Here is a 17080-nt window from a genome sequence, read left to right on the forward strand (position 1 = left end):
AGCACCAGCAGGGGCCCAAGTATAGAGCTGGGAGTAGCCCATAAGTCCTGCCAGGTATAGCCGAAAAAAACTAATGAAAAAAATATTTTTAATTAATTTACTCTTAGCAACATTAAAATCCATTAGGTAATGCTATCTTTATAATTTTACAACTTGAATGATTGTTAATATTTAAAATAATACTATAAATTACATGATGCACAATGGACTAATATATATATATCTATATACTCTAAATCAGGTCAGTTATTTGAGTACTATTACTATTTCTGTCTTTTGCATTTGAGACAGATTCGGAGGTTACAGTCATTTCTTACTGCTGTGACTTTATTAGTAATATTAACATGGCTTCTGGTTAACTTGAAATTTCAGCATCTTGCTAAGAATGATTTCATAATGTGGTTTATGTTGGAGGTACTCTTGCTTATTCATGTTCCCATTGACAAGGTGACACATAGGGCAGGGTTATTCTTTTCTTTCTTTCTTTTTTTTTTTGAACAATTTCACAGGAGTTTACTTTTACCCTAGTTGGCATAGCTCCATGAAGTGTTTATTGGGCAACCAGATAATGACAGGCCTTGGGACTCTGTGACCTCTAGGCATTTCATAATGAGCAGTCCAGACACGTCTTCTGGGCTTTGTGGCAATTAGAGAGTGATTATTTGATTAAATTTGGCTCTGAAGAACATTTTAGCATGCTAAGCATTTTCTTTATTTCCAGCCTGTGCTTGTTATAGTGTGTTAAAAGAATAGTTTTAAAGGAAGTAATAAGTAGAAGGGAAAATGAAACAGAACTGAAAGTTTCTCTGCCCCACCTTTTTCCTGGTCGGTACATGTTAAAGTTGCATGGCTGATGCCCAGAGAAACCACCTGTTTGAAGTTGGTGAGATTAAGTAGCAGGAAGAGATTCCTCTCCTGTCCTGACGCTTGATTTTTACTAAGGTCCTTACATTTTCAAATCTACTGAATACGACAGCCTAATGAGTATGTCAGGCTGTTTGTAATATGTTTCCCACGGAACCAAATTTCAGTCAGGGATGTCGCTTTGTAGTAGAGTATCTGCACTCACGATTGAGACTTTAGCTTCATTCTCTGACACTGAAAAAAAAAAAAAAAAGAGGAGAGAAGGGGATGTGAGGGGAGGATAGAGGATTTTTTACAATTAAAGTAACATTGCAGGAGCTGACCTGTAGGTTGCAAGTGCACATTATTAAAATCATCTGTGTCGGGCTGGAGCAATAGCACAGTGGGTAGGGCATTTGCCTTGCACGAGGTCAACCTGAGTTCGATTTCCAGCTTCCCATATGGTCCCCTGAGCAACGCCAGGAGTGATTCCTGAGTGCAGAGCCAGGAATAACCCTTGTGCATGGCCGGGTGTGACCCAAAAAGAAAAAACAAATACATGAATAGAATAAAATCATCTGTGTATACTACATTAAGTTCACAGCTAAAAGTCCAAATCTTTCCTTCACCCTTACCAGTTGACCACTTTTTACCCCATTTACCCACCTCCTTCTCTCCCATTGTGATGACCGTTTTCTGAGGGAAAAAAACTCAAAAAAGCCAAGATGACTCTTCTGACAGCACTCAGCCTGAATCTTAAATCTATTTTGTTTTTTTCATGTATCCTATTGTTAGTCACAGAGCTTTTCCCCAGATGTGTTTCTGGGCATTTGCATCACATGAGACTCAGCTGTTGATTGAAACAAGCTGAGCCCCTCTTGCTGCAGTGAGAGCATTGAGTGTGAAGCAGGGTTGGAGCAGCTCTTAGGGAGCATTGAGGTGGGGGCCTGTTTTGGTTTTGAGCCACACCCAACGGTGCTCAGGGGTTACTCCTAGCTCTGTGTTCAGAGGTCACTCCTGGTGGGCTTGGGGAACCATATGGAGTGCTTGGGATTGAAACTGGGTCAGCCACATGTACTGTCTCTCCAGTGCAGGGAGGCTATTGTAAGAATGTGTCTTTACAGGGGCTGCAGAGATAGTACAGTAGGTAGGATGCTTGCCTTGCATGCTCACATCCTGGGTTAGATCCCCGAAACCCCAAATGATCCCCCGAGTACCTCTAGGAGTGATCCCTGAGCATAAAGCCAGGAGTGATCACTGAGTATTGCCAGGTGTGACCCAAAAAGCAAAAAAATGAGAGAATGTGTTGTTAACAATAGTGTTGAACCTAAAAGCTAATAGTTTCCAACTAGAGAACTTTAGGACCAGTTGACTTTATAATGTTATTATGAACTCCTCAAAGACTCTTAGTACCAAGTTTACTTGAACATGACTTTTCTGAATGGCCTGAGGACATTTTCCTGCTTTTCAACTTAAGTAAGCGACATCTTTTTTCCTTCCTATCTTCACGTACTAAGGTTGTCATGAGAGCAAGTCAGACTTTAAATAGAAGCAAGTGGACAGGGTTCAGCCGAAGGCATTTCTATTTAAAGCTCTTTGAGTCCCATGTCAAATAGGGCTAAGGGTAAAACACATGCTAGAAAGGACTCATGAGAATCGGGTCATTATGACCCAAGTGTCCTTGACACTTGCCCCACTGGAGTGCTCCCCTCCTCCACTCCTGTCTGACCTATAAAGACTAGAGTAAGGTTGCATTGCATGCATATTACTATCACATACTCGTACTTTTCAATGATAACCAGGAGAGTAGAAGTAATGTAAGTAAAGTCACTAAAAATGAATTCCTCTTTCTTGGGCCAGAGAGGTAGTACAAGGGTAGGGTACCTGCCTTACATGTAGCCGACCAAAGTTGAAGCCTGAGCACTGCCTATACGGCCCACCCTCCACCCCCCCAAAAAAAAGGAAAAAAAGAAAGATTGATTCCCTCTAATGAAAATCATAATTTCATAGTAAATGGGTGGGGAGAATGCAGTGTTGAGAGCTTTAATTATTTGGGGGCCACAGTTTGCAGTGCTCAGGGACTTCTCTGAGCTCAGTGCTTGAGGACTAATTCCACCAGTGCTGGGGGAACCGTGCAATACAGATTGAACACATGCAAAGCATGCAGGGAGCTATCTCTTTGGCCCAGAAAGCTCCATTTTTAATGTAAAATTGAATAGAAAATGTTCTTTCTCTTTCTTTTTTGGCATCATAATTTCCCCCGAATTAGAACCTAATAGATAACCTCTTCTCAAATTTGACTTTCTGCACCATCATACTAGAGACCCATTTTTCTAAGATCAGTGGGGAGCTTAGCTTTTCTTACTTTTTGGAGGAGCCTCCTATGCTAGACCGTCTTGTCTCTGCCGGGTCATGAGGGCCTTAGCTTACTGGTCAGAAGGTCATCTGTGACTGGCACTTTTCCAACATTTTTCCATCAACTTGAACCTCCTGCATAGTTGGCAATTTTTCCAGTTCGTCCTTGCGTTGAGTTTGCCGTGCACTGTCAAAAGCAACAGGCGCTTAGTGAGAGCCGCTGACTGGCTCTAGCACAGAGTGCAACGCAGGCAGGGGCCTGAGTGGGAACTCCTTTATAAATGTTTAGTTCTTTGGAAAGTTTTTCATGTCTGAGTACCTTTGTTTGCTACTGGTAGTCTTTTAAGTGTAGGAACACATATCATGAGCATCCTACCCCTTGCTTCCATGAAAGGTATTTTAATAGATTCTCTTTCAAATTATTTGAGAGGGGCTGGAGCAATAGCACAGTGGATAGGGCATTTGCCTTGCACGGCGGCCAACCCAGGTTCAATTCCCAGCATCCCATATGGTCCCCTGAGCACTGCCAGGGGTAATTCCTGAGTGTAGAGCCAGGAGTAATCCCTGTGCATCGCCAAGTGTGACCCCCCCAAAAAAAATTATTTGAAAAAAAATTTTTTTTTTTTTTTTAATTTTTTGGGCCACATCCAGCGATGCTCAGGGGTTACTCCTGTCTCTGCCCTCAGGAATCACTCTTGGTAGTGCTTGGAGGACCATATGGGATGCTGGGTATCAAACCCGGATCAGCCATGTGCAAGGGAAACGCCCTGCCTGCTATGTATCACTCCAGCCCCAGGATTATTTGAAACTGTAAATAAATTAAAATGACACACTGAAATCTTTGGAGAATCAGAGCCTGACGTGGCAGTGAGGCAGGCTCGGAGAGTGGTGGCCTCGTGTGCCGCATTGGGAATCAGCCACCATCAATTTTGCTGTCAGCAGCTAAATGATAAAGGTAGTAAACCACTTTGTGCTGAGCTTGGTTTAATGTAACTCTGCAGGATTAGCACATGTAAACCCTCTTCTGATTCATCTCCCTAAGAGGTAGTGCTCAGGACATCATTTGCACGGGTCCCTTCTCCATCTGTGATCATTTTCTCCTCTGCATTTCCCGAAGGCTGCCCTCGGAGCCGGCTTCTCGGACAAAACCCCTGCCCACACTGTCACCATGGCTTGCATCTCTGCCAACCAAGCCATGACAACAGGTAAGTGCTTGGTAAGGCGCTCTTGTCTTTTTATCTGAACATTCTAAAGTAAAACCTTGGCACTGGTCTTGGAATTTATAGTTATTTATTTATTTTTATTATTATTTTTTTTTTGCCTTTTGGGTCACACCTGGCGATGCACAGGGGTTACTCCTGGCTCTGCACTCAGGAATGACTCCTGGCGGTGCTCAGGGGACCATATGGGATGCTGGGAATCGAACCCGGGTCGGCCGCGTGCAAGGCAAACGCCCTACCCGCTGTGCTATTGCTCCAGCCCCGGAATTTATAGTTTTTTAATGTTTGGGGTTGTTTGACAGTAGTTCTTCATCTTTCTCTTCCTCTCTGTTCCTGGAGAGATAAACATTCATGTAATTTCTCTGTGGTAATGTGGCTAGCTATAGCTGTAGTTAGCAATCCAAGAATTGCTTAGGAGTAGGGGTGCTTCTCAGTTGATGGCATCAATAGTTTGGAACCTGCTCGGCTCTGTTAGTGATGTATTGACTTCATTTTTTCCTCCTCATGGGTGGTCAGAATCAACTTAGCAGTACTGGGGATTGAGCTCAGGGTCTCAAGCTTGCCTGCTAGGATTGAAATCTGAGTGTTTCTGATATGCTACTCCCCAGATCTCGCACAGATTGTAGTCCTCCTACTTCCACCATCTATGCAGTGATGGGACAACACCATTGCTTTAGATGGGACAACACTTCTCTCCCTGCATCCTGGAGTTTTTAATACTGTAGCACTGTCATCCCGTTGTTCATCAAATTACTCAAGCGGGCACCAATAACGTCTCCATTGTGAGACATGTTGTTACTGTTTTTGGCATATCGAATATGCCACGGGTAGCTTGCCAGGCTCTGCTGTACGGGTGGGATACTTTTGGTAGCTTGCCAGGCTGAGAGGGATGGAGGAATCAAACCTGGGTCGGCCGTGTGCAAGGCAAACGCCCAACCCACTGTGCTATCACTCCAGTCCCTGGACATTTTAATAATTAGTTAAAAATCTGACAAGCTTTAGGGGCTGGAGTGATAGCACAGCGGGTAGGGCGTTTGCCTTGCACCTGTCGACCTCGGTTTGAATCCCAGCATCCCATATGGTCCCCTGAGCACCGCCAGGGGTAGTTCCTGAGTGCGCAGCCAGCAGTAACCTCTGTGCATTGCCAGGTGTGACCCAAAAAGAAAAAAAAAATCTGATAAGCTTTAGCAAAATTGGGGGACATTTTTATAACATTAACTCCTGTTGTGAAAAGACAAGAATACTGAAAACTAGAATAATCCTGCACTCCTAGGAATTAAGACCAAGTTGGGCAGCCACTTTGGTGGTGGGGAATAAAATAAGGGGCAGTGATAGGGACCTTCTTATAACTCAAAAACTAGCTCATAGGAAATTGAAAATCTCTTTTTTCAATCTAGGAAAATTCTTTCTGGAAATCAAAACTTGGGACAAAATGGGTGGGGAGCGTTTGGCCTGTGCACTGTATAAAGCACACGAAATTCTGGGTCTGGCCTGGGTCCATGAGGGGACAGACACAGATGCTTCTTGTCATCAGCCAGATGAGCAGAATACAAGTGCATCTGCTTGTATTCTATGGCTGTGAATTATGGTTATAAATATCTAAATGATCCATGGCACAAAAGGGCTCTCGACCAGCATAGAAAATATGGAGGATATTTTGGTTTAGAATATGATCTGTTTGAAATTTGGTCCAGTGGATATCTGCAGAGGCTATATGTGTATACAGCCTAAATTAATCCTGGTGTTCTTGAGTTTGTGACTTTTTAAAATAGATATTTAAAAAAAAAAAATCAGGGACTGGGGATTTAGCTCATTGTGCATGTCCTGTATGTAGAAGGTCCTGGATTGGGTTCTAGCACCCCCATAAACTTAATCCCTTTGAGAAGGTGAAAAGCTTAATCACAGTTGTTATACAACGCTCATATCACTAACATTGAATCAAGATGCTTCAGTTAACCAATGTTTTCCTATTTTCTGCAAAAGACATTCACATACTTCTCATGTGTACCCTGTAGGTGTGGGATTGATTGCTTCTGGACAGTGTGACGTGATTGTGGCAGGTGGTGTAGAGTTAATGTCTGATGTTCCTATCCGTCATTCACGGAAAATGAGGAAAATGTTGCTTGATCTCAATAAAGCCAAGACTCTGGGTCAGCGATTGTCTTTGCTCTCAAAGTTCAGATTGAATTTCCTGTCACCTGAGGTAAGGTTTGCAAAGTTTTGTATGAACACCTATGTTTTTAAAGCATCCCACTACAGAGATGGAAAATGTGAGAGAGTGTGGATCCAGTTCACTTTACTTGTTGTAGATCTTGTTTGAGTAGTATAGTGTTCTGCTAGCTGATTATTTGATTGAGATGAAAGAAGAGACCAGTAGTTAGAAAATTTGAATTTGCGGGCTGGAGCGAAAGTATAGCAGGTAGGGGACTTACCTTGCATGACACTGACCCTGGTTTTATCCCTGACATCCCAAATGGGCCCCCCGAGCACTGTCAGGAGTAATTCCTGAGTATAATGCCAGGAGTAACCTCTGAACATTGTTGGATGTGGCTCAAAAACCAGAAAAAGAAAAAAAAATGGATTTGTAAGCCCACTCTGCAGATGCCCCGCGGCTTCATCACGATAGCTAAGAGACGCCCCCGGTGAGCACTGTGTAGTTCCTGTTAGGGCTGAGCAGTGCCTGGTCCTGGTAGCAGGCCTCTCAGGCCCGTGTGTCTTTCCCCAGCTCCCTGCAGTAGCCGAGTTCTCCACCAATGAGACCATGGGCCACTCTGCAGACCGCCTGGCTGCTGCCTTTTCCGTCACGCGAACGGAGCAGGATGAGTATGCGCTGCGCTCGCACAGCCTGGCCAAGAAGGCGCAGGACGAGGGGCTCCTTTCTGATGTTGTGCCCTTCAAAGTGCCAGGTAAAGCTCAGCCTGCTTCCAGGGGTCTGCTAGGCGATTCTGAATTGCTCGCATATTTCAAATCTCCAAATGTCTTTATCGATAAGTATCTTGTTTCTTTCTCTGAGATACATAGTCATCTTCTTTTTCTTGGGGGGAGAGCGTGGAAGGGGAAGGGTGCACATCTGGTGGTGCTCAGGGCTGACGCCTGGCTCCTGATGATGCTTAGGGGCTGCAGGGGTTTGAACCCAGGTTGGCCATGTGCAAGGCAAGCTGCTTTCCGCTGTGCTCTCTCTCCAGCCCCTCAGCATTTACATGGGCGCAAGTTTCAATTTATGATCTAATAGTGTATATTTTTAAAAGAGAAGTTTTTGATTAGAGGAGCTGAGGAGAGAGTACAGTGGGTAGGGCTCTTGTCTGGCACATGGCTGACCTGGGTTTCATCAAGCTGGGCATCAAACCCAGGACCTCACACATGCAAGGCAAACAAGCACTCTGCTACCGAGCTACATCCCAGACCCCATAAGAAAACTTTGTTTTTCCTTCTTTGGGGTCACACTCCTGGCTCTGTACTAAGGAATTACTCCTGGTAGTGCTCAGGGGACCCTATGGGATGCCAGAGATCTAACCTGAGTTGGCTGCATACAAGGCAAACAGCTACCTGCTGTACTATCTCTCCAGCCTCAGGAAAACTCTTTTAAAGGTCCCTGTTTAGACCATCTTTATATATTTGCCTGTCTGTATATCTACTTATTTTTTTTTTCTATTCACAGGACTCTTGTATCAAGTAGCAAATTGTGGATGAGTACCTTAAGAAAATAGGCTAGGAGGAGCTGGGGAGGAGGGGTGGAGCACACTGCATGCAGGAGACAGATTCAGTCCCCTAGTACTGTATCATCCCCTGAGCAAAACTGAGAGAGTGTAAACGCATGTAATGTGTCTAATATATGTATACATCTGAGTATGTGTGTATGTATACATCTGAGTATGCATATACGTATGTATATTGTATGCATGTATATTATTTCCCAAAGATCTTTAGAAGTAGGTTTTAAATTTAATGCTATCTTGATATCTGTTAAGAGACTTCTTTTTTCGTGACTAGGTATGACTTGTATTTTGTTTGTGCTTGTAATTTGTCAGACATGCTTTTCAAGAGAAAATATATAAAGTTCCTTTGAGTTAAAAGGTTCATATATTTACAGGCAAGGACACAGTAACCAAAGATAATGGCATTCGCCCTTCCTCCCTGGAGCAGATGGCCAAACTCAAGCCTGCATTCATCAAGCCCTATGGCACCGTGACAGCTGCCAACTCTTCTTTCCTGGTGACTATGCGTGCTCTGCGGGTCTGCTAGTGGCTGACGGGTTTATGTGCAGAGTAGAAAAGCCTAAATAGACCTATGCATGTGCGTTTTGAATAGAGGTTTAAAAATATAGATAGTCATTACAAAGATAATGCTGAATGAAAAGCTGTTCTCTTCAGGCACTTTAGGCAGTCAAAAAACTCCCTCTCCTCAGCTGCGAGGAGCAGCAGGACAGATGGTTGTAATGTCATGTGCAAGCGCTGTGATTGGCAGCAGAGGCAGGGGGTCCAAGAAGCTTTTCAGAAGTTAACACTTTTGCTGCTAATCACGAAGGATGAAGAGAAGCCAAGTCAGGTAGTATAAAACACAGATTCCAGGGGGAAAAGCAGCAGGTGCAAAAATCAAGGAACGGTCTGTGTGTGCTGGCCTTTCTGGGGAAAAGCTGGGTTGGTGCACATTCCTGAGTGGCTTTGCACTCGGGAATTACTCCTGGCACTGCTCAGGTGGAGCATAGGTGAATATGGGTGCGGTCTACAGCATGGCAAGGTAGCAGAAAGGTGCTTTAGGACTGGAGCAATAGGACAGCAGGAAGGGCGTTTGCCTTGTATGTGGACAACCCGGGTTCAATCCCTGACATCTCATATGGTACCCTGAGCACCGCCAGGACTAATTCCTGAGTACAGAGTAACTCCTGAGCACCCCTAGATGTGCCCCCCCCCAAAAAAAAAGAAGAAGAAAAGAAAGGTTCCTTCTTTGAAAGTCAGAAATGCAGGTCTCCAGAGGATATATCTCAGATGCACTAATTTCTGGATAAGTGTTAATGCTTCACAGCATTGTATTTTTCACAATGACATGTCAGTTGGGCAGGTTACTAATGTAATAGCCATAAACCATTTCTGTTTGGTAAACTGTATTTTCAAATTTTATGGTCATCCTATTGTTAGTGCTAAATGTATTCAAGAATTAGTTATTGACTGGAGAGAGTACAAAGATTTAGGGACTTGCCTTGCATGTGCCTGGCCCATGTTTGATCCCTGGCACCACATATGTTCTGCTGAGCCCTCTGAGCACCCCTGGTGCCCCCCACCCCAACCAAAAAAGAAGAATTAATGAGTTAATAAAATGTGGTAGAATACTAGAAATTATTTAAAATGTTAAATTCTGCTACAAAGTAGTTTTGAATTTTCTTTTAAAAGGAAGGTTTTGGGTTTTTTTTTTTTTGGGGGGGTTGTCTTGTTTTTTAAAAAACAATGGTTCCTCTTTGGCTTTTTCCTTTTCAGTCGGGAAAAGTACATGGATTGTCTTCTCCCATTGGTTTGCATGGTGTAGTGTCTAAAGTTCCTCATACTCTACTGCAAACAATGCACTTAGTTTAAGCTTCTTATGAGCAGGTATTTCTGAAATTAGGTGTCTGTTCATTTTGGTAGCTGTGGCTGCTCTTTAAAGAGCTCTTTTTTTTTTTTTTCTTTTTGGGTCATACCTGGCGATGCATAGGGATTACTCCTGGCGGTGCTCAGGGAACCATATGCGATGCTGGGAATCGAACCCGGGTCGGCCATGTGCAAGGCAAACACCCTACCCGCTGTGCTATTGCTCCAGCCCCTAAAGAGCTCTTTACTCTTCTCCAGGATGAATCTGTGACTGTGAAGTAAGACTTAAGGATACACAAAATGCAAGCTTGGTGTTACAGGCTAGATTCAGGAACAGGGCAGAGAGATGGTGGAAGGTTTGCAGACAGGCCAGAGAAGTTCACGACATTGCTTTGTCTCATGTTTCAGACTGACGGTGCATCAGCAATGCTGATTATGTCCGAGGAGAAAGCTCTGGCAATGGGTTACAAACCCAAGGCCTATTTAAGGTAGAGTACACATTCACACAGGTGCCTCTGCTTGCTTTAGTCTTATTATCATTATTTTAACCCGTCTCTTTACTTTCCTAGGGATTTCGTGTATGTGTCTCAGGATCCGAAAGATCAACTCTTGCTTGGGTAGGTAGTGGTGTGTGACCTTGGATTGCACCAAGAAGCATTTCATTGCCAAAACTGGCCACCCAGATTTGAAATCCCATTATGGATCCTAGGATCATAATTGCTGTTAATTGTTTTAAATAATGATCCTCTATGTTGTTGTTACATATATAGTTTTAGATTCTTTTCCATTATTTCTGTATGTGTTTTTAAAAAATTTATGTAACTTTTTTCAATTGAAATTTTTTCTTTTTGTTTATTTTGGGGCCACATCCCTCTGTGCTTGGACTTATTCCTGGCTCTTTGCTCAGGAATGAGGGGATCCTGGGGATCAAACCCAGGTGGGCTGCGTGCAGAGCAAATGCCCTACCCACTGTACTGTTGCTCTTGCCCCTAAAAATTTGTTTTCTGATTTTTCCCCCTTAAAGTTGTCATAGCATTTTTTTATTCTGTTACACAATTGCCATAATAGCCTTGATCAAAGCTTCCTAATATTTAAGATCTGCCCTGTCACTGGCCCCTGGTGTGTCCTTCAACTAGCCCGACCCTTTTCCTACACTGACCTGTAATGTGAGTTTGGCCTTCTCTTTTATTGTTTACTTGTTCATTATCTGCTTTTGATTCTACACGATGAACTCTGTTAGGGCAGAGACCATGTTTGTTCTGTCACTTTTTTGTTGTTGTTGTTGTTTCTGGGCCACACCTGGTGATGCTCAGGGGTTACTACTGGCTCTGCACTCAGGGACTCCTGGTGGTGCTTGAGGGATGCTGGGGATCGAATCCAGGTCATGTGAAAGGCAAGCGCCCTGCCCTCTGTACAGTCGCTTCGACCCCTGTTCTGTCACTATTTTATCCCCAGTACTTCGTGTTAGGACAGAAGTAATGAATACACTGGAATACCTATTATAAAGCTAAATTTGAAGAATAAGAAGCAGTATTCAAGTTTTAACATACTGTTTATTTTTTCTTCTAGACCAACATATGCTACTCCAAAAGTCCTAGAAAAGGCAGGATTAACAATGAACGATATTGATGCTTTTGAATTTCATGAAGCTTTCTCAGTAAGTCATTTTGAAGACTATAATTATAAAATATTATCTGTGGTTATGTTGGAGAAGGGGTGCAAGGCGTGCCTCAGGATGTGAGTAAAACTAGCGTGAAGGAGTGCTCCTTGCTCAGTACTCCTACTTTCCAAGTATCTACTCTGTCCTCAGCTATCTTTCTGTCCTGAAAAACATACTTTTTAAAGGTTCTCTATTAGAGGTCTTTCAAAAATTCTTAATTATTTCTTAAGGAAATTTACACTAAAAATTGATTTAATGGTTTATTAAACTTAAAATAGTTAGACAAACATGTCTGAAAGGAAGCCTAGAATGTTTACTTATTTTCTCTTCTAGGGTCAGATTTTGGCTAATTTCAAAGCAATGGATTCTGACTGGTTTGCACAGAACTACATGGGAAGAAAAACCAAGGTGAATTTCTTGTTAAAATATATTTGAGTTTCTAAGTATTTGAATATTTGGAGGTTAGTCACCCTCTACTAAAAGTAGAAAGGTGAAAAATGCCTTTTTAAGAAGAAATCTTCATTTCATTGAATATACTGTTTCTTTGCTGAAAATAGTTCTTAGAAATTTTTGAAAATGAATAAAAACAAAATTCTAGGTTGTAATTCAGTGAAAAGGAAAACAAAAATGAATTCTGTGCTTTCAGAATTGACCTAGAATTTTTTGTGGTAAAATAATTTTTGATGCATTGTAAGTTATATGCCTCAGAGTCTATTTCCTCCTAAGAAGCTGAACCTGACTTGGTTTGGTTTGGTTTGGTTTGTTAGTGAAGCAGTTTAGTTTTTATTGAAACTTATTTAGAAGGATGTGAGGGGAGAGGAAGAGGGGAATTGCATTCAAGAGAGAACACGTGCAGCAAAGAAACGGACAAGCAGGCGAGGTGCGTGTTCATGGGGGCACGGGCCGGAAGGTGGAGCTGCTCACTGAGTAAATCCGTCTGTGTCTGTCCGTCTCTGTGGCCCCAGGTTGGACTGCCTCCCCTGGACAAGTTCAACAACTGGGGGGGCTCGCTGTCCCTGGGACACCCTTTTGGAGCCACAGGTTGCCGGCTGGTCATGGCAGCTGCCAACAGATTACGGAAGGAAGGAGGCCAGTATGGTTTGGTGGCCGCCTGCGCCGCTGGAGGACAGGTGAGTCTCAGCAGCTTTGTAGAAGCTTTGTAGAAGCTTCCAGAAAGATTTTTTTTTCTTTTTGGTTTTTGGGACACACCCAGTGGTGCTCAGGTCTTACTCTTGGCTCTTGGCTCTGTGCTCAGGGATCTTTCCTGGTGGGCTCAGGTAGATGCAGTGCTGGGTATTGAACCCGGGTCAGCCACATGCGAGGCAAACACCCTACCCACTGTACTATTGCTCCAGCCCGTGGAAAGATATTTTCTTTGAAACAAAAACAAGTTTATCCAAGAGTGCCTGGTTTATTTTAGCTTGAAAAATTCTACGTTTTTTTTTTGGGGGGATGGGGGAAACGGCACTCCCAGCCATGCTTAAGAATTACTTCCAGCTCAGCATTTGGGGATGACTCCTAGTTTGCTTGGGGGGCATTGTGGTGCTGGGGCCAACCCTAGGCCTTATGGATATAAAGCATGTACTCAGTCAATTGAGCTCTCTCCAACTCGGAAAAATTCATTACTGATGACAATACCCAGAAAAAGAAGAGCTTATTTTGGGGAAAGAGAGTACAACTTGAACGTCTGGTGATACCGTGGAAGGAAGATGTTTAAGTGCAAGCTAAGGAGCCAGAAAGGTCATAAAGGAAGGCCTTTAGCCTTGCATGCAGCTGTGCCTGGTGTGACTCGGGCACCATTGGGGGCCACTCCTGAGCACCACTGCATGTGCCTTCTCCCATAAACGGGACTGTGTGCTTACAGAAGGCACCGAGAATCATCTCGAGTTTCTCCATCGCAGTCATAATACTTGGGTGCATATGCATGCAAATGTTTCCGTTTTGACCGTGCCTAGTGTGTATGGGGTTTATTCTGAGTGCTGCTCAGGGGGTCCTGCCAGAGAACAAACCGAGGCTCCCACATGCAAAGCATGACTCCTGCCTTTAGCCACATGCGGGGCACACGCCGTACCAGCTGTACTGTCACTCCAGCCCAGTGTTCCCCAGTGTTGAAACTAGCACAGACTCTAAATAGCACAGCGGCACTGCGTGGTGACTGCACGCATCACTGTGTTGTAGTTACTTTCCAATAGCCACAGAGGCCCCTGTGGTTTTCACTTTAACCAAAGCTACTACAGAGCATCTACTAAGAATCAGCCTCTACAAGGTACACTCTGTCTTGTGTGTATATCTTGTATGTATCTTGTATGTGTCTGTATATCCTTGGCACACATACATATCATTTAATTGAACGGCCACAAATACACTATGAAGTAGGTCCCACAAGTCCCACTTTATAGAGGAAATTGCCATTCTGAGTGGGCAAACACTCACACTGACCAAGGTCACACAACACTGGTAGGGAGAAGTTGACACTGGTGGCTGGATTGGTGTTGGATCATAGTATGCCTGACCCTCTATTATGAACAGCTTTGTAAATCATGATGTCATAATACAAATTTTTTTTTTCATTAAAAAATATCACACAGGGGCCGAAGCGATAGTACAGCAAGCAGGTAGGGCATTTATGTCTTGTATGCAGCCAAGTCAGGTTCTATCCCAGCCATCCCATTTGGTCCCCTGAGCACCACCAGGAATAACTCCTGAGTGCAAAGCCAGGAGTAACCCCTGAGCATCGCCAGGTATGACTCAAAAAGGGAAAAAAATACAACACAGCAAGTGAATGGCAAGAAAAACCAAGATCAGATTCTAAAATCTGCATGGAACCCTTAGTTCTGCCCTGCACTGGCCTGGACCTTGCCTTTCTCTCTCTGATGGAACTTTTTTCCTTTCCAGGGACACGCCATGATAGTGGAAGCTTATCCAAAATAAGTGCCAGAAGAGGGAACCGGGAGGCTGGGAGCAGCACTCAGAGCGGCGCTCCGCTTCAGTGTCACTCAGTGACAGCTACCAAGTGTCCTTCCGCACTCCTTTAGGAAAGCAAAACCTGTGGCCTTCTATTAAATACTTTGCAATTAAGTGTTACCAGCGTTTGAGCTTTTCAGTAATCCCAGCTTACTGTTCTTTCAGGGATTTGTTTGTCACCAGAGTCTCACTCAGCTCTTAAGCTTAAGCGATTGTTCTTTGTCTCTGTTCTTTGAAGACTACTTGAGTGTGAGAGTTTGGAGAGGAGGTTGGCTGGGGTCTGGAACCATCTTTGTAGCGCACACAGTCTTATTTGTGACCTAAAGAGAAGTTGTTTTTGCTATAAAGAGCAAACCAACGTGCCTAAATTAACCTAATGATGAAATGAAAAGGTAACTTGGTCTAAACAGCACTGAAAACGTACAGTAAATGTTTAGATATGTAAATGCCATGCTGAATAGCCTGAATAAAGTGGAGAACTATTGAAGAACTCCGTCTCATTTTTTATTAAAAGGAAAAGGTAGGATCTTGGCTTAGGCAAGAGTAGGGGAACAAACACGATGGCCTCCCGGTATCTGTATTTCTGTATTGCAAACCATAATGCCCAAAAGGGGTTGAAGGGGGGACAGAGAGAGAGAGAGAGAGAGAGAGAAAACTTAGAGGCAGGCTGGGGGGCGGGGTGGTGGCAGGAGGGATATTGGTATATTGGTGGTGGGAAATATACATCATGAAAGACCTGTGCATTTGCATATGTTAAAATAAGAAGTTTTGCTCTTTATATGCTAGAATGGATGAGACACAAATGGAACGAAGGTAGAATTCTATCCAGATAAGATGTATGTGTGACACTAATATACAGGTATATATACTTACATGCTATAAATAGACCTTTGAAGAGATACACAATATAGGTATGTTAGAAAGGATCCAGGATATGTAAAGAATTCCTACTCAATCAAAGACCTTAGAAGAGAATGGGCAAGAGCTATCAAAAGGCATTTTTCCAGAAGAAGAAATATAAAAAAAATGCTTGAAAAGATGTTATCGAGAAAAAGCACAGTAAAATCCTAATGAGGTTTCCTATCTACCAGAATGGCAGAATGAGTAAGACAGAATGTGCAGTATTGGTGCTCTAGGATCTTTGTGGTGCCTGTGTGACTAGAACACGAGGCTGTGAGCACGCTGGGAAACGGGCTCATCTCCCGCATCAGACATCGTCCTGGCCCAGGTCTCCCGCACTTGTCTGCTCCTCGGGAGACTTGCACACGAGTCCCAGGGCTGCATAGGACCCGCAGCAGCACAGCCACGCTCTCGCAGAATAGAAAATACAGCCAATATTTGCCATCAGGAAAGTGTCAGCGCCACCCAAGCAAGGATTTGGAGGATGCTTCCACATCGGAAAAATTATATTCTCAGGAATTTAGGGAGGGGCTGGAGAAATAGCATAGCGGGTAGGGCGTTTGCCTTTACGCGGCCAACCCGGGTTCTGTTCCCAGCATCCCTGGCAATGCTCAGGGGGTAATTTCTGAGTGCAGAGCCAGGAGGAACCCCTGTGCATCGCCAGGTGTGACCCAAAAAGGAAAAAAAAGAAAGTAGGGAAAGCTGCATGATTTTCGGTTTCTTAGGTAACCAAAAAATACTAAAGTCTACCAAAATTTGAAAGTCCTCAAAGGACACTAAAAAGGGTGCCCATGGAACGGAAAAAAGTACTCAAGTCATGTATCTGAAAAGGGGTTGGTATCCAGGAGAATATCAAGACTGCTACAACTCAACCACAAAACAAAAAAAATCCTAGGTCACAAGTGCTCAGGCACTCACCAGGCAAGCGTGAGACCGGGAGTTCGAACCCTGTGGCCACCGCATGTGCCACACAGTCCCGCAGCTCTGCTCTCTGCGATGCCCGGCACCAGAAGCAATTTCCACACCCCACCAAGGTCAGGCACCACAAAAACACATGACCCCCAGAAAGCGCCACGACTTGAATGATGTCCGAGCCTGTGACTAGACTCGTGACCCGCAGCAGCACTTCAGTAAAGGAGTGTGTGTGTGATACCAGCCCTTGTAACAAACAGTGGAAGGGAAAAAATTAAGTGTGTCTTTAGGGGGCTGGAGTGATAGTACAGTACAGTGGGTGGGGCTCTTGCCTTGTAGGTGGCTGACCAGGATTCGATCCCCAGCATCCCATATGGTTTCCCAAGAACTGCCAGGAATGATTCCTGAATACAAAACCTGGTGTAAGCCCTCAGCATTACTGAGTGTAGCCCAAATACCTAATTATAATAATAATAATAATAATAAATTAATTAATAAACTGAAAATGAGCTGCATTTTTACCAGCAGAGCAGGCGCTGACCATGTGCAATGGCTTGGGCCCAGTGTGTCTCTCCTGAAGGTGACCCGGAGCAGGACCCCCTTCTGTTCCCAGAGTCCGAGCACATATTCTTTGCACTTGTAACCAAACACAGTTTCCCAAAGTC

At 43.9% G+C, this 17080-nt stretch overlaps 1 protein-coding gene across 3 annotated transcripts in view; it reads left to right on the forward strand.

Annotated features, from left to right (window-relative positions):
* HADHB (hydroxyacyl-CoA dehydrogenase trifunctional multienzyme complex subunit beta) overlaps nt 1-15093 on the forward strand; it is a 35256-nt gene extending 20163 nt beyond the window's left edge. For all 3 annotated transcript variants that reach the window (XM_004618914.2, XM_055120428.1, XM_055120429.1), the window contains exons 7-16: nt 4316-4403; nt 6434-6621; nt 7144-7324; nt 8509-8630; nt 10388-10467; nt 10549-10596; nt 11549-11636; nt 11973-12047; nt 12605-12769; nt 14535-15093. In XM_004618914.2, coding sequence (XP_004618971.1) covers nt 4316-4403; nt 6434-6621; nt 7144-7324; nt 8509-8630; nt 10388-10467; nt 10549-10596; nt 11549-11636; nt 11973-12047; nt 12605-12769; nt 14535-14570 — 1071 coding nt within the window. In that variant the 3' untranslated portion in view covers nt 14571-15093. The remainder of the gene's footprint in view (nt 1-4315; nt 4404-6433; nt 6622-7143; nt 7325-8508; nt 8631-10387; nt 10468-10548; nt 10597-11548; nt 11637-11972; nt 12048-12604; nt 12770-14534) is intronic.
* Nucleotides 15094-17080: the final 1987 nt, after the last annotated feature.

This window comes from Sorex araneus, chromosome X (assembly GCF_027595985.1).
Source record: "Sorex araneus isolate mSorAra2 chromosome X, mSorAra2.pri, whole genome shotgun sequence".
NCBI classification, from domain to species: domain Eukaryota; kingdom Metazoa; phylum Chordata; class Mammalia; order Eulipotyphla; family Soricidae; genus Sorex; species Sorex araneus.